At 37.7% G+C, this 25755-nt stretch overlaps 1 protein-coding gene across 3 annotated transcripts in view; it reads right to left on the reverse strand.

The window, feature by feature from the left end:
- LOC134529546 (potassium voltage-gated channel unc-103) overlaps positions 1-25755 on the reverse strand; it is a 408698-nt gene that overhangs the window by 139485 nt on the left and 243458 nt on the right. For all 3 annotated transcript variants that reach the window (XM_063363748.1, XM_063363750.1, XM_063363749.1), the window contains one exon: positions 433-673. In XM_063363748.1, the coding sequence (XP_063219818.1) occupies positions 433-673 (241 nt within the window). The remainder of the gene's footprint in view (positions 1-432; positions 674-25755) is intronic.

Consider the following 25755-nt stretch of genomic DNA (forward strand, 5'->3'; position numbering starts at 1 on the left):
GAAAGTTTTGTAAGGTTTGGTATATGGTATACATTTATTAATAGTTCTATATTGCAGGCTAAACAGAGTCCGAAACAGGCTTGCATTTTACAAATACCAAAAAATATTACTAACATTAAAATTAACGGCTAACATGGATACCCAGAAATCTACAGTCACATTACGAATAAAGTTAACAGAAGAAAGAGAATTGCTACCAATACCTATTATGATACTTATAACCATTATTACAATTATAATTATTGTAATAAGAAATTCAGGCGGCAGTGAGGAGCAGAAGATCTGGGTTCAAATATTCTTAAGAGTTCGTGTTAAAGTAAGAAAACCCGATACCATTAATAATTTGTACCAGTATGTTTAAAAAAATTAATTTTGAGACTTTGTAACAGACAGCGAAACACTAAATGTCCCAAGTGAAGATGGCATACGTACCTATCAAGTCTATTATCACGATGGGATCATCTCCATACTTTTTGCTCCTCTTGGTGGCGTTGGGTTCGTTGAGCAGGAAGGCCGCGACGTACGGGGTGAATATGGCAGTGTAGATGACCAGGAGCAGTATGATCCAGTCCCACACTGCTTTGAATGGGCTGTAGTGCAGGATGGTCCATTTGTGGATACGCGGGCTCTGTAGCTTGTACTCCGGCAAAACGTCTGCTCCCAGTGACAGCACCTGCAACAACACAGCGGGATGCTTAAGGCAGCTCGCATTTGTCCACTCGCATGTCGACCACTCCAACTACCACAGTCCTCACAGTCAGTGGAAGTCCAGCCCGACTTCAAAGTAAATCTTTACAGCCTCACAGTTGGTGGAAGGCCAGCTCGACTAAAAATAAGGCCTACACAGCTTCACAGTCTGTGGAATCCTGTCCCACTGCAAGTCCAATCTGCACATCCTCATAGTTGGTGGAAGTCCAGTCCGGCTCAGCGAAGACCTGCACATCCTCACATTCAGTGGGAATCGAGCCCGACTACAAGGAAGACCTGCACATCCTCAGAGTCAATGGGAGTCCTGCCCGACTACAAGGAAGACCTGTACATCCTCAGAGTTGGTAGAAGTCCAGCCCGACTACAAGGAAGGCCAGCATATCATCACAGTCAATCAGCTCGACTGCAAGAAAGACCTGCACAATCTTACAGTCGGTGGTGTCATTCCGTCTACAATGATGTCCTGCACCTCTCCACAATCGGTAGGATTTCTGCCTGACTACAAGAAACACATTTACAAACTCACAGTCGGTGGAATTCCAGCCAGACTTCGAGTAAGAGCTGCAAATATTTACAGTTTTTAGTGTGCAGTCCAACTACAATAAAGACCTGCACATCTGTATATTCGGTGGGTTTTCAGCTCGACTACAAGGAAGACCTGCACATCCTTACAGTCGGTGGGAGTCTTACCCAACTACAAGAAGAACCTATACATCATCACATTCGGCAAGGATGTGAAGATGTGATAACCCAACTTTTAGAGTGAAGATGAGCCTTTAGCGTAAGTCTCACTTCATCTGATCATTAGAGAGTTGACCTCTCTGAGATCTTGTAAATTTTTTATAATGCTTCATTAACTAGATAAACTTAATTTTGCAATTAATTTTTAATTTTTTAACACCAACTGAAAAATAATTTATTAATGTTGTTACAGGGTGTAGTTTTTTAATATGCTTTAAGAAAGAAATCAAATTGTATCTTTAAAAAAAAATTCGTTTTTCGTTTCGAAAACAGGAATCCCTTTCTTGGCACTAATTTTTGGCCTTCCACTAACTTCTAAACCAACCATAACTTGTCCAATCCTTTTCAATACCTTTGATTACATTTTGCCTTTAATATCGTTGTTACTACATACTCTTCCTGGTCCTGCAATGACACCTGTTCAATATTGTCCCTCAGTGTCAAGTATGGCTAATGTAAGCCTAATGCTTTGGAAATTCTGGGCTTTTTATCATATGGGTGTATTTAAATTATTAATTATTGTACCCGTGATAGCAATGATGTGCCAAGTTATAAAAAATACATGAATATGATAAAATTTAACCCAGATTTGATTTACATGTTTCGGCCAATTATAAGCAAATGAACAGGTATGATATGTGACCTCTGTTGGCCCAATACCAATAATAATTAACTATGCATTTATGTAACTCTAGGAGAATCTTAGTTTTATTGAGCCTTGTAAAATGCAATGGACAGTAACATTTAACTCAATTAGATATTCTCATACTAACACACACATTTTCGGAAATAACTTGAAATTTAAAAATAATAATAGTTGTACGAGTATATGTATATTGGTAGGACTAAAATCTGGTGCCGAGGCGAGGATTGTGGATTGTCGGATTGTCCGCCATTATGGATGACATCAAAATTTCCATCTGGGTTGTGATGTAATGGCCACCATATTGGATGACCTTGTCGTCTGAAATCCTTGACAGCATCAGTTGACATAATGGATGACCTCCAGTGACCTTTAACATTATACCATGCTGCCATTTTGGCCACCGTCTGAGATTCCATTAAAGCCAGCCATATTGAAAACAGCCATCCTTCATTCATCTTTGATTCCAACAGTTTGGATACCCCAAAAAATGGTTACGATTTTACAAATTTACTTAGATTACCCAAAGTTGCTTATTATTTCCCCTACCAGCCAACAGTAAGTCACAACCACAATCTTCACTCATTAATTGGAAGCCATAATGTTCTGCTTGCAGGAGGTCACCATTTTAATTTATGGTGTTGGCTCTGAGATTTTTATAGTGTCGCTGTGCCTCGTGTACATCAGGTTGACATCCCATTACCAACAAGTGTTTTGTAATTAGTATATATTTGTTTTCAGAAGCGAAGTGATTTTAACCATAACTGGTTGAACCTAAGACATGGATAAGTGACGCTTTGAACCACACGTCCATGGAGACACACACGAGAATAAAAATTAAATAAGGTAGCCTATACAAAAAAACAACGCATAAGGGGACTTTTAATTTTAAAAGTAGGGAGGATAGATATCAGCACCTGATGTAAGCCGCCATCGTTTGATTTCAATACCAGCTACTAGGGATTCTAGTATTATGTATTATAGCACATGGTGCCTTCTAGAGTGTGCCTTGTGCCATATCGGTTGCTGTGTAAAATTATCTTTTCGTCTGCTAGTGTGTGTTAATGTCCATCACTCTCTTGTTTCACTTGTTAACCAATATAGCCCACTAGTAGCCATTTCCAAATCATCAACCATCACTTTGAATGCCATCTTATCGGCTAGATTGACTGTCATATTTAACATATTCAAATTTCACCAAAAATCGGGAAACAATACAAAAATATTTAAATAAATTACATTTTAAAAATATTGTTTTGATATATTTTGGTCCTTGATTTGATCTCATTTAGTTAACAAATGCAATTTTAATTATTAAAATATTGATTAAAATTCATTTAGTTAAATATCATCACATGTGATGAAAATTGTTTCCTACTATTAAAAAACCGAGATTTTGGGTTCAACTGTGGGCGATATCAACAATGAAAATTGTTATTGCTTCCTTCCACTAGAATTAATACGAGCATCCTCGCTATGAAAAAGGATTCTACATTGCAACTACCCGACTAAGTATTGATGGTATAACTAGGCATCCTATAGATCCATACACAGCAGAGACAATCACAATAATTTGTGCCCAGTATCTCCGAACAAGGCATTCATTTCCACGTTGCTGTGCCCTTATACCTAAGTAAAACCATTCACAATCATAAAAGCTGGAAGTTTCTGAACTACCAGGTCTACTGTACGAACATAACCACAAATGTTTAATGATTACTAAAAGGAATATTAAAATCATATAGGACAAGAGCTTTCGAACCATGATATATATTCTACAGTCATACATGGTATGCTTTACAAATGCGATAGGTAATTTTTCGGTGTGTTTTGTACCTATAGGCAAAACAGTCCCTAAAGCTCAGAATCTTCGGCGACCATGTAACAGCACGTGCACCCGTTATGTCTCCGTCCGCGTCAACAGTGAGTTTCCAGACTTTTAAGTCAGTGTAACGTCCGGCAAGTTGTGTGACGCACATGAATGGGCGCAGGATCAGTGATTCCAATAGTTTTTTTGAGCTCTATTAGAAAGTTCTCGGTCTTAGCGACCATCGCTGCCATCGAGTATATAATGTCCCCGAGCAGGGCTAGACACTCAGTCCACCAAGGGTTACCAGAACACATCCATCGACGAATAACAAAGCCACAAGTTGCCACTGAAGAGGGTGATAAGGCGCTGGTTGACATGACCATTTACACGGGTTGGAGTCATCCACCAACAAGCAACTGCTCGCTGGGCGAGTCAAGCAACACAACATCGTGAGGGTCCAGGTTGGGAGTCCTCGTCCTGCGAGTCATCACTCGCTGGGCGAGTAGAGGTGCCCCGGCCCACTGCGTTGGGACGATGCCAAAAAAGAATCATATCTACAAGTGGGGGTTGCTGGTAGGAAACCAGTAATCACGGCTGCCCACTCGCTGGGCGAGTACTATCAGGCCGCAGCCTGGAAGCAGAGGAAGCCATAGAGGAATCGTCCCGACGACCGACCAGGCTGCGCCGCTCCCTGAGCTCCGTGCCGTAGAGATGGCCGAGCGACCGACGAGTCAGCGAGGCGCGGTGTTCGTCCACGCTGGAGAGACTGCGTGAGACAGGCGAGTAGCTCCATCAGTGAAAGAACCGCATCGGCGGCAGTTACAGAACTCGCTGCTTGGTCTTTGATTTTAACAGTAACATGCATCGTAACTGGAGACTGTTTCTCAACTGAGCCAGATAAAACTTTATGTGTATAGTGTAGCTTTAGTTTTGAGGAAAGATTTAGTTATATATTTTAGTACCAGTGCTGCTTAGTAACTATGGATAGTGTCGTCTTTTAGAGTTATTAATCTTTTCAATTTGTACAGAGTGAAAAACAGGGTCAAGTGTTTTTTTTTCTTTCTCATAAATCAGGATCATCATTGGTATTAGTTTCTTAACCACGTATTTTTGTTTACAGCCAATTGGAGAGAATCAGGGGTAGAAGTCGGGCCCTTAAGAAGCGACCACAGAATCCGGGTTTTCTAGTTGATTCATTTCCCTTTTTTGTAAATTTGTGTAATATAAATTGTAATAAATTAAAAAAAAACGACCATTGTGCTTCTGCTATTGTATTTCAGAACAACACACAAAACACACACCAATCAAATAGGTAGGGTTTATTTATAATACAGATTTTAATTCAGAGTAATTTACAGCTAATATATTTAACACAGAGTTTAACTTTCGAAAAATGCATCTGCGTACTGTACAACAATACTCGATGTTCTTTATGCTTAGCATAGAACTCGCGCAGAGTTAAGCTCAGCACCACAGTTTTTCATGGTACGAATCAATTTTCATAACATGAGATGACATTGAATTAAACGCAATTTAATTATTCTTTTAAATGAGAATATTTAATTTAAGCACTAACTAAATATCCAAACAAGGACTACAATACATAAATTCAATAAAAATACTAACATGCAATGTTCTAATAATTTGTAGAATTTTTCTGGATTTTCAGTTGAAATTAAAATATTTTCAAAACGATTTCAGTATGCCAAACCAGATGGCAATCAGATTGGTACTAATGTGCTTTATCGCATAACAAATGAAGCAAGATGGCAATCGACATTAGCACACTCTAGCAGGCTAAAAGATGATCCATTGTGGCAAATAATTTGGCACCTGGAACGCTCTTGCAGAAGGCGTGTGCAATACACGACACTATCATCCCTATGAGCAGGCACTGAAATTGAAATATGGCATATTTAAACAGGCGTTTATACCCATACACCCGACTTTGAAAAGGTTAAGTCCACCTAAGTAATATTTTTATATGTATCTTATTTATTTCTTAGTCTCGTATACATCTCGATTGCGGTGTGGGTAAAGGCATTACTTTTCTATGACTGAGGTACGTCCTTTCATCGTTCGAATCACCTCATTTATGCTATAGTTTGTAAAAACTATACTTTGTCTATAAGGCTCATAAAACCCTTGTAGGTAATGGAACATCTTATTTGCACAAGGAAAAGTGACACTAGCAAACTTTAGGAATAAACACCAAAAAAATATGGCGACCTCATGCCTAAAAAAATCCTATGGCATCCAATATAGCATACAAGGTAGTGGCGATGGCTTACTTTTGACTGGTGGGGGAAAACCGACCCCCTTTGGGGAAAACTAGGCATATTTGGTGATTTTAAGATGGTTTAATTGAAGATGATGAAATCCAAGATATTGGAATTTTCTATAGTCCAAGATGGCGGAATTTTCAATAATCTAATATTGCGGCCAAAAAGCAGCCAGATCAAGGTCAAAGGTTCATCGGAGGTCAAGGTCATCCATTATATCTTTCGGTGTCAAGGCCAAGGTTTTTAATGACGGTTGTGACATCACAATGCAATGGCACCATATGTCAGACATAACAATAAAATGTACTAACAATGATTCAGAATAACTGAGTTTTAATATAGCCACCAGCACGCAAGGCCAAAAAAAAAGTGGACTTAGCATTTTCGCGATGTGTGCAGTGGCGAATCCAGACCCAACGGAAAGGGGGTGGGGGAAGCGGGCACCAGGGGAAAATGCCAACCTAAAACATCAGTCGTTTCAATACGTAAGTGCCGCGATGTAGAATAACTACAGTAGAACCTCACATATCCGACCATGACGGGACCGGGCCATGGTCGGAACGGCCAAAAGGTCGGATATCCGTAGGAGCAAAAAAAACGCCTTTCCCAGCTATACAGTATGTACAGTAATACAACTTTATTTGTAAAAATGTTGCTGTATACATTTCAAACATTTACTTTTGTTAAATTATAAATGAGACGATAAATACAATGTAAGCATACCTAATTTAAAGAATTCAGTAATGTATTTTTGTTTCAGTTTTGCCAAATCTTGATTTTGCAGAAGTGTCCCTCCAATTTTTCTACCCACAATACATTACGTTACGTTAAAAAAAAACACAGAACAGTACAAGATTATAGTAGGAGCACATTCTGCACCAACAATCACGGCTGAACTGAACAGTTTGCGACACGAAGACATATTGTAGATGCGTCACTTTTTCAAGTCTGAACAGGCTCGCCAACCACGGAGACTAGGTCGGATATCCTGAGGAGTCGGTTGTGGGAAGGTCGGATATGAGGGGTTCTACTGTACAACTTCAAGTCAAACATCATGTACAGCCTAAGATATTCTCGGTGTAACGTTATAAGCAAATTTTACAGGAGTGGCTTATGTTAGTAAAACTGAAATCGAGTTACAGTCCAACGGTGAAATACAGTAATTTATGTTGTAAAAATTTCTTAAGGTATTAAAATTAAAACAACAACCTAATGAGTAATTAACGCGTGCGATTTACTTTTACGTTAATCTATGTAAATTATGCGGGTAGAGATTTTTACAGTGACAGTTACCATAACCTTTTGAATGATTTTACAATAATGATGATCCATCCATTCGATCATAATATTATTTAATGATTTATTTTCGAATAATAAGAATGTATCCTCCACCGATTCCGTCTTAATAAAACTTAACTAAGTGTGAATAACATAAAATTTAATTTATACTACTTTCACCGGACCTCCAGAAGATGAGAGCCCCATACGAGGCGAACCTCTGTACCAGTCGCTGGTTGTATGTAGGAACCTTGCAAAGCAATTAGCAATAGTGCGTATACGTATATGTATACACACATATATGAATTATTGTATGACCTGGTCATCTTTGTTGGAATATAAGAGTTTTGGGGCGCAGGAAAGGAGGCAACATTTAAACCAAATGCCTTGGTAGTTTGAACTCAGAGGTGTGAAAACATTAAATATAATATGTTTTCTAACTTCAACACCAAGCAAGAGACTCAGGCAATATGACGATTGATGATTGCAGTTTCAAATACATTGCCCAGTAACACAGCAATACCGGCTGTTTCTATTTTTAATGTGACTGAATAAGATAAGGTTTCGATTTGCATAAATACTGCAGGAGAGGTTATAATAGTTGACTTATATTTTCTTTTACTTATTATCTGTCGCGTAGAGATTGAAAATTAATTCAGTCGATTCACCAGTACAAATATGTTGTCGAATTAAATTTGTCATAAGTGACACTTCACCACGCCTATTTACTTCCAATCCACATTTAACATGCAAACACGTTGACAATGCCTACATTTTAATTTATTGATAACAATATTTGTATTTGTATTGTAAAAATTTCTTAAGGTATTAAAATTAAAACAACAACCTAATGAGTAATTAACGCGTGCGTTTTACTTTTACGTTAATCTATGTAAATTATGCGGGTAGAGATTTTTACAGTGAGAGTTACCATACCTTTTGAATGATTTTACAATAATGATGATCCGTCCATTCGATCATAATATTATCTAATGATTTATTTTCCAACAATAAGAATGTATCCTACACCGATTCAGTCTTAGTAAAACTTAACCAAAGGATCCTTTAATTTCAAGGTTGCATTAAGTGATAAACTAGCCGTGAAAGGATACCCGTCTTCTTCCAATGCTAAATAAAAAAAAAAAAAAAAAAAAAAAAATTGGTTGTCTGTAAAGTCGGTTTACGGACGATAGTTTAACGTGACAACGTCATAACAAAACATTGATGAAATGATTGCATTCTTTTATGAATAAAATTTAATCATTTTAACTGAATTATCACTATTTTGTATGGATACAAAGAAGGAGTGAAATGAAATATACAATTTAATTGATAAATTTACTTTTATTTGCACTCATTAATTCAAATATGTTTATTACTTTAACGAACAGATTATTTTAACTATAACTTTTATACATGTTTGCTATTTAACTTCTTCCAATCTGTGTTATTCTGTTAAGGATAGGACGATGATTGGAAAAGTAGGAAACGAATGGGAGTGTTTCAAGTTTAATGTGCCTCGAAAAAGTCAAAACGATGGTTGTTCCAATCGAGTGGAAGAGAGATAGATGCGGCGCAAGCGTACAATGAGCGTAACGGGACAATGTGCGTACCGGGACACTTTTTCGTGCGTGCAGCCGGCGTTCATCGATTTATTATACGTTGTCACGTCAAAAAATCTGGTCTACCTCCAAAGCTTTACCTTTCGGCAGTAGTTCGTTTGCGTTTACTCAATTTTCACAGTCTATTTTCTGGCAATTTTTTATTTCAACTCGTCCACGGTAATCGTTTTACAGGAATAAATGAACATAAAAGAGTGTAGATAGCAGTTGGCTGGCTAAGAAAATGACTATAGTTACATTTCGACTAGAGTATAGCGCCACAAGCCCCTCGAAGGCCACAAGAATGTATTAAAGGACACGAGTGACTCGTCCTTTCACGAAATGCAGCTTCGTTGCTTTTATAAGGATTCTTGCAACTATTCGGAAGGAAACAAAAATGTCTGACATCCTATGAGATGCTATTTTCAAATAGTCCAACGGTAAATATAGAACAACCTCATTGGCATCATAAAAGCAGGTTATAAGTGTGAATAGCATAAAATTTAAATTATATTACTTTCACCCGACTTCTAGTAGACGTAAGCCCCATCCGAGGCAAACCTTTGCTTGATTTGAATTTATAGGCGGTCAGGGTTTATATTATTTGTTGGGAAAGATATCTATATATAATCAGATTATTCAAAATCGTATGACACCAGTAAAAAAAATAAAATTCTTTAGTTCTATAAGGTTCATAAAACACTTACATGTATTGGAACATTGACCTTATGCGCAAGAGACAAAGTGAATGTATTAAAACCAGAACTAAATATGGCGACCTCCTGCAAAAAAAAAAGTCATGCCATCTGATATAGCATATAAGATAAGAGGCGATGGCTTTCTTGCAGCTGGTGGGAGGAATAAATTAGGATTTTTTCTGTCTTGATAGGTGTATAGTAATAATAATAATTCTCATCAAACCCTAAAATCTGTAATTTAATGTTAACTGTCTTCCTGATAAATCTTTTACGCGTTTTAAATTTATTTTGGATTTTTATTTGCCCTGGCAGCTAAGAGGACGACAGCTAATTATACGCCCCTTGTGCCCTAAAATTATATTATTTTAATTTAATAAAAAGCCTAGGAAACCGCTGAGCTAAATTATAGAGAAAAATACAAGCATTACCTGAGGGGGCACGAGGTGGTGAACAAGACAATTTTATACTCCCTGCACACAGGCAACTTGGGAGCTAGTGGATCGTTTAAATGGATTAAGGTATATGATAAATAAATAAACACTGCATAAAAAGCTTGGTATATAGGTTTCCCTGGTTTATTTAAATAGGTTTTGTTTTGGCTTTGTTTTGATTTCACAATAAAAGATATTAGCAAGTAACAAAAAGGAGGGCCGGCCCGAAATTATTAAAACATGTTATACTATACATTTAACAATAAAAAAATGACATTTTATAGCGGGTTAGGTTCGTTCACTCATTACTATTAAAATTTCACATATTTATATTTGATAAGTTCGCTATGGCAGAGCATAGGAAAAAAAATACAAACTTATACTCGTTAGTGAGGTGAGTTACCAGGTTCGCCTGTATCCTACTACTTACAATAAACGCAGAAGTAATTCCATGACCTTTAACTATAACACCTTATATGTTTAAAACAACGTTTATAATTAAATGGGTCCATTTAAAACTATGTTTTAATTATTTCAAATAAATCTGTTAAAATCATTTAATAATAAAAAAAATTAAATTCTAAGTTTAAATTTAAAGTACCTGTATGCTTACAACTATTTATGTCGTTGCTATATTAATAAAATTAAATTCATCCCGTTGATCTCAGATATTGGATATTGTGTAGGATCACAAAATGGGCGCTATGATGGAGGCCGAAAAGCACTGAGGCCGAAACAAGGGATATGCGTCCTTGAGCACTCAGTGACGAATGGGGATTCTAACCCCTGTAAATGGGTATGGTAGCCCTGTATATGAGCGTGATAGCTCTGTAACTTACAAAATAAATTGGGAATATAACCCCTGTATATGTTTCTCTGTCCATAAGAAGTCGAAGGCATTGAGTCATAGCTCTGCACAATCCGACGATGGATCAAACGAAATGGAAGAATTTAATACTTGCTTAAAAAGCGAAGTACACCTCGGTCCCGGATACCTACATTTATTAACTCACATCGGCTCAATATGTTCAAGCTCTGACAGTTGATCAGACCAGCAGGCTGAAGCAATGATACCTACGAGGGAATTCCACCCCGAGTTAGATCGGGTTCGAAACCCGAAAGATCAACGAATTTCGGATGAATGATGGGTAATGTAAAAAAAATAATTTGAACTTTAAAAAGTTTTCATGTGCACTCAAAATTTAATTAATAAAAAAATATGTATATAAAACTTTAGCACCTGATGATATAGTCCTAAAAAAAAATTATTTATAATTAATTTTAATTTCGCCGTCGGATCTTCCATGGCAGGCATGAATGTTCACACTGCCTGAGAGGGGGTTTTAACATAGGTCGTTCAAAGGGTGAGTGCTGGGGATCTAACCCAGTGACACTCGGTGGTCATAGGATGTTTCACCTAGAGGACCGGGTCGTGGCTCGTCTGACGCAGAGGACCCTTACTTCCGTGCTGCTCGGTGGCTAGCTTGACCTTGCTCGACTTTTAGGAACACACAAAAATAAAACCTTGATGCCACCTTGGAAGTCACAATTGCAAAACAATGCAAAATCATATCATCATAATGATGCAAAATAAGTTAACTTTGGAGAGAGTGCAATAAAAAAAATGTTAACTTAATTTTTTTTTGTAAATATAGATGTACGAGCTGCAGTGCTCAGTTTTCTGTACGTAGCTGTACATAAGCTGACGATAAAAAAGACTTATATGTTAAAAAAATTAAGTAATAAATGGTTTACAATAAAATTTGAAATTACAAAATTTATTATTCACTTACTTTGATAGCTTAAACTTTATCTCTTAGTTGTTTACCTATACATCGACGTAAATAAGAAATACTCTATCTTAACAAAAAAATTCATCATCGCAGTGCTAGCATAAAAAAACGTGTGGGGAAAATTCGACCGACACACAACGACGACTGACAATATTATTTAGTAAACCTTTAGTTGACGGTAAAAAGAAAGTGACTGCACCTCTCGTAGGGTGATCACGAAAATCATTTAAATAAAAGCTAGGCACATGGATGTATATGGTAACACAATGAAATGATATGTCGAAGTATATTCACGTTGCTTGTGAACGACACAATAGGATTATAGTACTTGTGTATATTACTAAAGAGCATATTCTTATTTTATATTACTTAATGAATGGACCCTTTTTTGATTTATTTTATGTATTATTAAAAAAATTAATCTTTAATTTTAAGATGCTTAGAAAATAGAAACAATGCCAGTTTCTGAACATTAGCTTAAACAAAATATTTTATATTATCATATTATTTTTATTGTTGATATTATTATAAGTTATATATAATATTATTATGTTATATTTTAAGTTCCCCTAGATTAAGAAAATACTTTGCTGCTAGATTTAAAGTAGTATAGATTATTTATAGTGCGTGTCTTGACATAAAAATTATTATTAGGACATCCAAAGCATGAGCAGTTTGTATACAAAATACGTGGCACGTGGGAGGAGAGGAGAGGGGGTTCCGCGCGGTTAGCGGCCTTGTCATGAGGTGAAGAGATGACATGGTGGCGCGCGCAGGCGCCGAGAGACAAATAAAAACAAAACACGACGCGGTCCGAAAGGACATTATAGTAAACTTTTTTTTTGTGGGGGTGTTGGCAGCCTTGCCTCGTGCGGTCACGCACGCATGATATGATAACAGCGGACATCTGTTGCGACGGTGCAGCGACCATCGGGCGGGGTGAAAGGGGGGAGGGGTGTCTGTGACCTTGTTTGTGACACGTCTGATACGCGCGGCGCCACAGGGACGTCGCGGGCGGTCTCTAGCGCTGCGCTCAAACACCGTCCCATCAGGACATTAAAGATCATTATCATTTTAAAATTTTAAGCGCAATATTACTACAGGGTGTACCAGCGATCAGTTCACAAAATTAATAATACAAAATTAAAATACAAAAAGTAATTAATTTTTCTTATATTTTTTTTATATTTTATTTTAGGTATACCTACTCGACTTAGGTATGCCTATAGACCAAACCATACTCTGCTACCAATTGATACGCCCCTCGTGCCCCAAAATTATATTATTTTAATTTAATAAAAAGCCTAGGAAACAGCTGAGCTAAATTATAGAGAAAAATACAAGCATTACCTGAGGGGGCACGAGGTGGTGAACAAGACTATTTTATACTCCCTGCACACAGGCAACTTGGGAGCTAGTGCATCGTTTAAATGGATTAAGGTATATGATAAATAAATAAACACTACATAAAAAGCTTGGTCTATAGGTTTCCCTGGTTTATTTAAATAGGCTTTGTTTTGATTTCACAATAAAAGATATTAGCAAGTAACAAAAAGGAGGGCCGGCCCGAAATTATTAAAACATGTTAAACTATACATTTAACAATAAAAAAGTGACATTTTATAGCAGGTTAGGTTCGTTCACTCATTACTATTAAAATTTCACATATTTATATTTGATAAGTTCGCTATGGCACTGTTCGCTGGTCTTCGTTTAAATAATTTGTTTCGTTGCCGGTAGGGGGAAGTTATCTGTTAAATATGACCCGGGGTTTCAAGTTGGACCTCTGGCCGGCAGGAAGCTCTTCTTAGAGAGAAATGAAGCTGGAGGTCCTGGACAACATGATGGGTGCAATTTCGGCGCCCAAATGTTGGACCCTGTCTGAAACACAAGCCAAATTCCAAAGGAATTAGACCTGCTTCCAGACAGTCAAACACAGTAGACGCGAAAAGGTAAACAAACGGGAATTCGGGGAGAAAAAAAATAACTGAAGTAACTCACCAAACAGGGTGTAGCTCCAGGGCTCAGGAGATGCCTCGCGCCGACATCAGAAAGGCGCAGACCGAGAGTTGCGCGGATGACGCGGCAGAAATCATCAATAAGTAAAATAAAATAATTAATAAAATTCAAACTAACACATGACTTGTTTTATAATCACTACTACTGACTGGCTACTACTGAAATTTTAAGCTGGGATCACATCTCTTAACACAGCTGACTACATTCCTTATTCCCACGAGTTGGCCGTTGCCGCGAAAAGCCTCTTAGCCGAAGTCAGAGTACTAAGTGCCGCGATGGCGGACAAAGATCCTAATTAAAAAGGGCGGTCGGCCGTAGGGAAAAAGAGGGGGAAGCTTAGGCTCTGGGCCGAAAACATCCGAAGGTGACCGAAGTGGTCGTAGCCACGACTTCAGTTGTTTGCGCAGAAGAGCGACTGCTGCGGTCTCTACCGGCAGGCACAGAAAGCAACATACAATCGACTTCTACAGGCCGCGAGGAGGAAGCATAGGGCCTTATGGCCACCCAGTGCTGTACTCTGGCGGCCTAAAGAGAAAGAAGGGGGGGTTAGAAAGCTCGCCAACAGGTGTCGCGGGGGTCAGCTCCACGAGCTGGCGACAAGAGAAGAAGTTATTATGTCCGCCGCTAGATGTCTTGGGTGGTCCATCCTGGCGCATATTTTTTCTTATGTCAAGTCTACCTTGAAATCGGCCAACACTTGGCGGGATTCACCGCAGGACAATGATCCTGGGCTAAATTCTTAGAATCAAGGAGGGGTGTAAGTGTAGTAAGGGGGGGCAGACAACGCAACCAGGCTGGGAACGAGCCTTCTAGCTGTGACTTTCGAGGAGTGAACCTAAGACGTATGCGTGGCGGGAAAGGCTATGGTAAGCTCGTCTCTGAGAAATGGTAACAACTAGTCCAGAGCTCTTGTATGCAGTTTTAGTCACGCAGGGAAATAATGTTACGGGCCGAGAACGTGACTGAAAGCAGGAGAAATGTCAAACGGGCTGCCAACGATGTCTTAGATTTGCAAAAGATCAGATAGGTCCCTGAGAAAAAGGTGCTTCAGGCTACCGGCACTGAGTTTAACTACGTAGAGTACACCAGCCTATCAAAGAGTAAATCACCCCTTTGTAACCAAATTATAAAGAAAAATAAAATTTCCAAAAATAATTTAAAATTAGAATAACAAAAAAAAAACCTGCCGAAATTCCTAATTTCCGGCACACTAACAAACTATTTAATTCTGAAAACACCTATGTTCTATTGATACTCGGACCTGCAATCCCAAAGCTGATTTCTACATTACCAAGGTGAGCAGGAGGACTTACAGAACTAGTGCAAAAAATATATATTTATAAAGTTTTACAAACAGCTGGTAAAGGATAATTAATATTTTTGGAATGTAGCACATATTCTAGAGTTTATCACATAATAATGCATGTAAAGTATGTGAGTTACTTTGTGCTAAGAAATTCATACCTCCTTGGCTTTATTTAAAGAAAATAGAAATTTAATTACAATGATTACAGTCAGAATTGGTCTTAAACAAATACAGAGTATTCGTAAATTGTGAGGCATTATTTAAATGAGTATCAAGGAATGTAAAAACATGCATTTTTTCGTTAAGGGACATACATCCGGAAGCGAAACCCTGCAAAGTTACAGGCGCGAACTTTAGCGCAAATTTGAATTTGGCGGGCTTCAGGGGACTAATCCAGTGGCAAAAAGGACGCACGACGCAGGGGACGAGACTTTTAGAGTTAGCCAATAAGAAGTTCACTGTAGGAGTTTTGTGTTCCGAAATTTTCTAAGAGTGAATCTGTAATCTCAGTTCAACGTGCATTTCGTTTAAAGTTGGTATAGGATGGTATAGGAAACTCTGAAACGACCGGATGTGTTTGTAAAGGGAAAAGCCCGGGACGACCAAAAGTATCTGTACAGGTTGTCGACCGTATCAGAACGTCTTACCTGCGTAGTCCTAATAAATCTGTTTGGAAAGCAAGTCTTGAATTTCAGTTGCCAAAGACAACCGTGTGGAAGGTTTTTTATGAACACGTTTACACATGCGTACATTCCAGTTACAGTTGCTACTTGCTTTAAAGCCAGATGACTATGGTGTATTTTGTAACTTTGCACTTCAAGTATTGAAGCGGGAAGAGGACTTTCTTGATCGTGTGGTGTTCAGCGATGAGTCAACTTTTCATCTAACTGGAAAGGTTAATACCCATAATGTTCGTATCTGGGGGTCAGAACATCCTAATGAACTTGTAGAACATCGAGGAGATTCCCCAAATTAAAGGTTTTCTGCACTGTGTCCCGACGTCAAGTGTACGTTCCATTTTGTTTCGCTGAAGCTACCATAACAGGAGTGGCTTATCTGGATATGTTGAAAGAATGGCTCTTTCCCAAATTAGTAGAGGCTGAACCTGTAAACTTCATTTGGCAACATAATGGAGCCCCTCCCCATTGCAATCTTTTTGAACGAAGTGGATGAATGTTCCTGACCGTTGGATTGGTTTTAATGGTCGAGACTACAGATTTCTTTTTCGCTGGCCTCCACGTTCACCTGACATAACGTCATGCGATATTTTTATTTTGTGCTTTATAAAAGATCGTGTCTACGTTCCGCAGATACCTAATCATTTGCCAGAGTTGAGACACAAAATTGAAGAGGCTATTGCTTCCATTATTCTTGATTTGTTAACCAAAGAGTGGGATGAATTGGACTTTAGATTGGATGTGTGCCATATATCTAAAGGTGCACATTTTGAACATTTGTAAGAAAAGTTAGTTTACCTTTAATTTGATTTATGATTTGTTGTTGATAGTCTAAAAATCTTGTCTCCGGATTAATGCAGTTTATTTAAGCCAAACGTTTCGTGGAGAGTTTTTAGTTATGAGTAGTTGTTATTTTTCTGTGGTGATGGGTGGTTGTGGAGGTAATGGGTAATGTGTCAGTGGGTGGTGATGTGGAGAGTTGGTAATGGGTGGTGGTTATATGGTGTTGTTTTTGGTGGGTAGTGATGGAAGTGGTGACAGTTATGATTGGTGTTAGGTGGTGTAGGGTGTTAATGATGGTGGACAAATGTGTTTCATCGTTGATATTTATGGAAGTTGTGGGAGGAAATCGAAAATAACAGGCTGGTAGAGTAAAGGTAATAAGAGAAATAAAGGATTCACATGAAGAATCTTATAATACAACAGGCATTTAGACCTTTTATTAACGTGGTTAATTAATTACGATTAGATAGTATGTTACTTTACGTTTGCAACTAAGTGGGAATTTGCAACTCCAGTTAATAATATGCTTATGTTTTGTATTATTTTAAATAAATAACGTTATATTAAACCATCAAACCAAAACAATCTATATCTCATAAAAAGAGTGCTATAAACTAGAAGCATAAGCAATACAAATGAGATACAGAAATTTAGTAGGATTGTAAAGATAGGACAATTGACAAATTGCGAAATGGCATCGGACAATAAAGTTTCCCCAGGATAACCATAGTTTCGTTAATTTTCATAACATCTCATTTCCTATGATAAAATTTTATAATTTTCTATGTACAAGGAGGGTTGTAGAAAATAATAAGAAATAAGAGGTCGGTACTTAGTAATAACATGTGCCAGATCTTGTAACGGAAAAATCGAACAACAGTTATAAACTTTAAAAACATGAATTCAACCATTTTGAAAAGAAATCGTCCTGTATTATTCAAACTACAAAATTTTGTTTGAGATTTAAGAATACAATTGGATGTTACAGCCGCTTGGAATCGTAGAAAATTTCGTGTCACATTTTATTGATGCGAAGGCAAAATTTTTGTTCTACTTTAGTTACTGATCTTGAGTATGTATGTCAGTAATCAGCATGCTTTGTGAGGAAGATGCAGTCAAAGTGGACAGCCAGGGCGAGCAAGCTGAGGGCGGTCTGCCGCGCGGCAGGGCGCACACTAAGCGACGCGGCAGGGCGCACACTAAGCGGCTAGCTGCAGCCACGGCCACACGGGAAACCTAAGATCCACACCAGTCCATTCCAAGGTCGCGTTCGTGCATGTTCGTTCTGCTTGGGTTCTTTTTTTTTCTCTCTATCTCTGTTTACCTAAAATTAACTCGTCGAGGATTTGTATTTTAAATTCCATTTATAGCATATGTGCTCTATTTGGCTAGAAGTTTCGTGTTGATTTGATAAATCATTGGTAGTTATGAAGGAAGCTACTTTTCTGAAAATTAAGAATAAAAGTTCCAAAATGTTGGTTGTTTTCCAATTTAGGTGTAAATATAACAAATTTGTGATATCGTTGAAAATGGCCAGTTAGGTTAGATTAGCAACATTTCAAACAATTTTAAAAGAGTGGATGGTTGATTAGGTTAGCTACATTTAAAATACTACAAAATAATTTTTAATTTTTGGTTAAAAAGTAACTAATTTTTAAATGTGGCTAACTTAGTGTAACTTTATTATGTTTTAGTATTTGTAATGAAGCCAACCAAAACTAACCAATCATTCACAAGGTATCACAGTATTTGTATAGAAAACTAACCTAAGCTAACAAACCGTCCACACTTTTTTAAAGTATATTTTATGAAACATGGCAATTCTCTAATTTCTCCATCACTTAAGTCTATGAAAGACGACCAAGACATTTTCCCGCACGTTTTTATTCTAAAGTTGGTGCTACTGAAGATGCGCGAGCGAGCGGCGATCTTCGGTGAACTTCGGAACTGTTCGGGCCTCGGGATGGGGGTGTGAACCTTAGGCTTCCCCGGCTACGCACACCAGTCGTGGAGGTACCTTGGAGACAGCGTGCAGGAATATCTTGTGCGACAGCGACTGTCGGTGCTGGTGGCAGTGTGGCCGCAGGCCGAACTTTCTGGTGGTGCCGTAGCGCCTTTCCCTCGGCGCCACCGAGAACACCGAGTTGGAGCGAGCTTTAGAGTCGTCGGCCACCCTTCGAGGCGGGGCGAGCATCGCTGTCTGTTCGCAGCGACCACGGGCACACTTGTTCCAAAAGAAATAACGTTTTGATGAACGACACTCGTCCGCTTTGAAATCGTTACCCACTCTGAGCAAATGAATTCGCCTCCGACTTGGTCGATCTTGAGATGCTTTTCGTGATCTAGAAAACCACAATTTCCATACGAGTGAATTCGATAAATCCCATATTTTATTTATTATTTCGAAAAAAAATATTAAAACACTTCAAATCAAAACATAGAGTTTGCTTACAACAAGACGATTTCTTTTCACATTCATTATACGAATTAAAAAATTTCAGATCTTCTTACATGATCACCTAAAGATTTCAATAGAATAGGCCAAGTTTTCAAAGTTAATTTGAGAAAATATTTTATAAAGTTATATGTTTAATTGTGATTTCCAACAAACCGGGCATAACCTTATGGACCTCTGGCACAGCGTGTAATAGAACGAAGTAAAACTAGCTTTCTCTTTAAACAATTTCTTTGAATAATGAAGAAGTAAATATTTAACGATTGTATGCATAGTTTGATTCAACATTTTCCAACGCTTCAATTTCATTATAATAATTAAACTTTAATAAAAATCTCACTGACCCTACATCATACAAACAATTTATTCTAAATTTTCTTTTCCATACTGGTGGCCTGCGTTATATCACCATGTTGGATAAAACACTTTCATAAAATTACAAGGTATTGTTTCATAATTAATTTGAAAACAAGCAAAATTGTTTCGCAATATTTTTTGCAATTTTTACATTTTTTTACGTTTGACAGTATCTTTGATTAGACGTAGTTCTTATGCATATATTTTTTTTCTAGACGGTCGTGTGAAGCTTTTTTATTAGCAGACCTTAAAAACAGATTTTTTTTCAGACGTATAGAAATTTCCATATGCTAATACATTAGGGAACAATATTTTGCATGCTTTTGTAGCAAGAGTCTTTGAATACGTTTCGGATAATGGGTTGAAGCCACGTCTGTGAAAAATTTATTCTGTCCGATTTTTCGGCATGCCATTTTGCAGTCATCTTCAAGGGTGGTTGTTAACATTGTTAACGGCGCTTGTTAACGTTTAACAACAGCCCTTGAATATGGCAACAAGTCATGCCAAAATGTCGGGGACAAACTTATACAGACCATTCTCAACGCAGAAGTAGTGATACTTAAGCTTTTAACAATTAAATCTGGCAAAAACTGAAACTTTGCCTTATTTTGTAGTAAAACTCTTCAATACCAAGATTTTACTTATGTATGCTCGCGAGTCTAACCGTTTTATAAAAATTGAAATTGATGATTTAAGTTCTGGTTGTTTAAGAATTGTTTATTTTTTCTTACCTAATTAGTATCAAATGTCATAAAGTCTTAAACAGCAGATAACCTTTTAGATTTTTAATTATTCCATTGGCTTACCATTTTTAGTTCAGCTTTGTTAACAAGCAACGGATCAAATATAAATCGGGGCCATTCTTGACATCCAACAACATAATGTCTGCGGGCGCATAAATTGTTTTGAAGATGTATTTTAAATGTTTTATTAAAAATAGATAACATGATAAACAGTAGTAGACAAATTTACGAATCTATATAAGGATTCAGTATGCCCTTCTGGCTTCGTAAATTAAAGTAATTTACACCCAAAAATATGTCTATCCCTAACTAAGTCACGCTAGGCACTAGCTAAGTTATGTGGTCAGTTTAAGGTCTAAAATAGGTAATTATATTACGGATAAAGTATTACCAACAATTAGTGGAGCTAAACCGAAATTATTTTAAACACAGACAGGAAACTAAATCGAACTAAATGTGGCATAATTAAGTTGTTTAGTTGCATGGTAAACAATATATTAGGATAATATCACAGCGAAGCAAGGTAGATCACGTGAAAAAGGCTTCCCAGCCAAATGGCGACTTTTAAATGTAAGATTTATTGTCGCACGTTTATGCACATATGCTTAAGACTCGGTCTCACCCGCCATGTTGATTTTTCCTTGTTCTTGTATTTACTATTATTAACAGGCTAATTCTGAATCTTAACACGATGTCTCTTTTGAGTTTGTTTGTTCTGTCACTAATATTTTCAACATTTATTCACAAAGTGTAGTATAATGGGTGCAAAAAACCGCACAAGAGATTATTATTACAAAAGGCTGCTCATCTTATCACAGCGAGTGTATTACACCTAGTGATTATATGTTGAAAATATCAGTGACAGAACTACAAACTCAAGGGATGTATCGTGTTGAAATTTATGAAATTGCATTTTAATAAATAAAACTAATAAGAAGAAAATGAAAAAAAATTGATAAAGGTGTGTGGGTACGTGCCTTAAGACGACGAGGTCTCCAAACTCGAAGTGGGCTCTGATCTGTTCTGCCAATTGGGCGCTGCCAAAATGAGTAATGACAGCGTATGGGCTGAACAAGTGACAATTGTGGCATGAGCAAGGAAACTCAGAGGTCATCGTCAGTAACTACCCTAGTTGCTAGGCCGGAGATGCTTGTACAGCTTAGCAACAATATTCATGTCAAAATAACTGTTTGTAGTGTTCTTGTGTAACGGCACTTTTCGGGTATAAAAACTGGCGTATTTTTAGTTGTATCCCTTTTCCTCTATAGTTTGCTACAATCCAGGAAATCTTCAATACTCCCCTCAAAGAAATTATTATTAGAACTCTCTTCCGTTGATCAACTTACGCAAAGTGTGCGTGGGAGCCTTACTTTACCATCGTGATCGCTGACGCGTAACGCTCACGTGGAGTGGGTCTTGGGGGCTTTGACATCAACACTGACTCAAGTTTATACGCGTACCTACAGTGTGACAACCCAAGTGCTTCTTGGCCCCTATAATCTCGAATATTCCGTCGCTTCCAGCTTCTGCTCCTAACCATGTGACGTGAAACATGTTAATTTACCTATGCACTCAATAACCTTCCAATATTTTTATATGTGAAGTTAATGTTTTTTACTCTTATAAGTGGAAAACGTTTAAATATTACCAAGTGGCAGTAAAGCTTATAAATGCACCAGTTTGCTCTTCAATGGCTTGGAAAGATACTACGTCGAAATGAAGCAACTAACGATTATTGTCAATGTATGCTGAGCCGTGTCGTTACCGAATGTTTTCCAGGCATGACAATAACTTCATGAAAGTGAAATTAGAGATATAACCCTCACTTCGCGCATCACGAAATACCGTAAAATTGGTGAGCCAACATTACACCCTGGACGATGTGCGAGGTACGACAGGAAGTATTCACTTCCCGAAATTGAAGGTCGTTATATAACTTCCCCTCACTTCCACAGCTTGCAATACCACAGGGCTGGTCGGTCAACATCACACCTCCGAGGATGTACAAGGTGTGACAGGAAATATTCACTTCCTGGGAGTGAGTGATGATGGAAAGAATCATTTCCCTCACTTTCCAAAGCTCGCAATACCACAATTGGTTGGCCAACATCACGCTGCCGAGGATGTACGAGGTGCAATAGGAAGTATTCTTTCACTAGAAGTGAGTGAAGTTATATTAACAGATAAGTAACAATGGCTTATTTTTTTAACTCGTCAATAAAGACGCCATACGAGACGAACAAATGCTGTGAATCTTTCAGGTGAACTTGGGGAGGAGTCAGATCTAGCCTCTCGAAGACATTTGCACTTGCCTTTCGTGATTTAGGGGAAACATGGGAAACCGAAATCAGGAAGGCAGGACCGGGAATCGAACTTGGGTCCACCAGGATGCGAGTTCAGTGTCTTACCACTGCGTCACCTCGCTATGTAGCAATGGCGATGTTATACTGCTACGACACTATAAGCGTAATGCGTTGATGGTTTTATTGAGTTACTAACATGCATTGTCCCCTGAAAAATATTTGCCAAAAATATGTTAAAATATATTTATTTATTTCCCACAGTTGGCGGCAACCAAAATCTTTACATGTTTTGAGCGCCAGAAACCCTAGTTGAAGTAAAGTGCACAACAAAAAAAAAACTCAATTTCTTTTCATGCGTACTGGGAAAACATCCTATAACATCGTAGTTAATAGCGACATTATACAATATTTTACAAAATCACTACAGCTGAGTCCTTCGACAGCTGATATGTCATTATAACAGTGTGCGAATCTGCTGATTAGGTTCCAAAAGATTTGCCTTAAAATATTTTAATATTGTTACAATAAAAATGGAGTGGGAATATTTTGAATAGCCGCCAGAATCTTCTTTGCACCTGTTGCCATCGCACAGAAAGAGATTTTCCACGAAAATCTTGGCACAATGTCAAAGTTAAATCTATTTCAGCCAAATCTTTATCCAAAGTCCCTACAGTCTTTTCATTAATCCTAGCTAAATTTGAGACAGTATAAAATTAAAGAAATTATGGTACTTTCAATTATATTAAATTTTTAATCTACTATAAATCAGATAAACGATTAAGTTTCATAGCCTAATTAACGTAGCAAAGCGTAGAAAAAAATATTTACGTGAGAGTTTATAATTTAGCTTTAGAATACAGATAAAACCTAAACATAATACTTTTTTTTCGAATTTATTAAGCTATTTCAGTCATAAAACTATATACCCTTATTTTTGCTTTTATGAACAGAAATACAGTTGGCACATACTTTGTAATAAAAATTATGCAAAATAACTGTGGTGATGGCTTAGAAGCATATTTCATAATACACATATTATCACGCATATATGCAAAAAGTATCAGGTTAAGGCTTTCGATGTATTGCATAAGCCAGCAATAAATGGTAAACTTCCTTGTGTAAGGTAAAACCTACTTCAAAAATTCTGTATCGTATCCAAAGAAAAAATTAAAGTTTTAAAATATATCATGTTAGTTTGGTTTATGCATCACGTTGAAAGTATGTGTAAACTGTATTTCACAAGTTAAATCTCTCAGTGAAGGTATTTATACTATTGTTGCCAATGGTAAGAAGTTGGAACTTTGCCAATTAATGCCTCCCACTGAAGGCTGCTTTCGTTCACGAGTCAACAGTTAAGTGCCATTAGCTGTGCTGTATACCAGTGAACATTTACGTAGCCACTGAATCCCTGTTCATACACTGAAGTTCTTACATTAATAGGAGACTTATGTTCAAGCAACCACAGGTAATTCCAGTCAATATTATCCCGATGTTATTTTCAGGGTAATATCTACTTAAGCATATGTGCATAACCGTATAACATAAAATCTCACCCCTGATATTGTGCAGCTGAAGAGAGCTTGACCACAGCATGTGCTATGAGAAGATCTGGTGAGAAAAAATTTGAAACAAGTTTATAAATATGAGCGAGCGTAGCAACTTAAGTGGCCTGAGGATGTGCGAGTGAAGCCTAAATAACCTAAAAAGTCTGAGTTAGCTAAATAAACAAGAATTTACAAGATGTTATTGTAGGTAACGTTGAAAGCTGAGTAAACTTAGTGAGCTAGGTGACGAAATGACACTGAGAAAACTTATACCAGCAGCGTTTTAAACCTAGTGTTAAAAAAACAGCTAAGCTGAATAAGCTGATGAGGACTTGAAAACTTCATAAAAGAGCAAAATTTTATGAAGGTCAGTTAGCCTAGAAGGATTGTGTTAGTGCTACAAGCTTACATAGCCAAACAAAACTGGAAAAAATTACGATTCAAACCAAAAATTCTATAAGCTAAAAAAATTATTAAAGCATGCTAATAAAAAAATTCACAAAATATATTTATGTTCCATGAGAAAGATGTACTTCAGAGCGGATGGATTTATAGATGAATGTTGATTATAATGCAAGTTGTTTTTCTAGGCGGTGTTGACCTCTCGTGTTATTTAAGAGTAACACGTGAATGTTGTATCAGACAGCCCACTATGACATTTATGTATGATGTATTTGAGACATATTGTCGCCTACATATTGTAATAAAATAACAAACTTAGACCCCATCACGCTTCAATTTGTTGACTCTGAATCATGAATCTGCGTAGTATCTCAATCTAAAGTAACAACGAGTAATCTCTATACATGATACATTATGCCTACAGCTGTTGTTGAAAAGCGATTATTCAACGAATTCGTTATAAATGTAAATTCGGTGGTATAAACGGATATCTTTGCCACAAACGAGAAACGAAAGTTTGTCACTTGAAAAAGAAACCTGGAATAAGTATACCATGACTATCACAAACACGCACATACTCTCGGATGTGAACTCGTTAGAGCCCGTGCACTTGCCAGGTGGTCCCATTCAACTAGCACAATTCCACCAGGAAGAGCTCAACGCTGGCTGGATGTTGAAGAGCTGCCTGCTACTTGCATCTCAGCTCTGTTCGTGTCTTAGGCAGGCACAGCAACACAATCTGACTATGTCCAAGTTAGTTGTAACATGCTCTTGCCACGGGTCCCATTCAACTAGCACAATTCCACCAGGAAGAGCTCAACGCTGGCTGGATGTTGAAGAGCTGCCTGCTACTTACACCTCAGCTCTGTTCGTGTCTTAGGCAGGCACAGCAACACAATCTGACTATGTCCAAGTTAGTTGTAACATGCTCTTGCCACGGGTCCAATTCACCTTGCGTTGTTCCAACTAGAGAGAGCTCATCACTGACTGCTGGTGCAGTTCGCACTGGGTGTCGGCGGAAGTGCCTGCAACTTGCGTTTTGTCTCTGTTCGCTTTGCACGCAGGCACAGCAACACAACCAGTCTGAGTCCAAGATCGTTGCAACAACCACTTGCCCTAGATCCCATTCAAATAGCACAGTTTTACACGAGAAGTCTCACCGCTGGCTGCTGGTGCAGGAT

The sequence above is a fragment of the Bacillus rossius genome, chromosome 2 (genome assembly GCF_032445375.1).
Source record: "Bacillus rossius redtenbacheri isolate Brsri chromosome 2, Brsri_v3, whole genome shotgun sequence".
Classification (NCBI taxonomy): Eukaryota; Metazoa; Arthropoda; class Insecta; order Phasmatodea; family Bacillidae; genus Bacillus; species Bacillus rossius.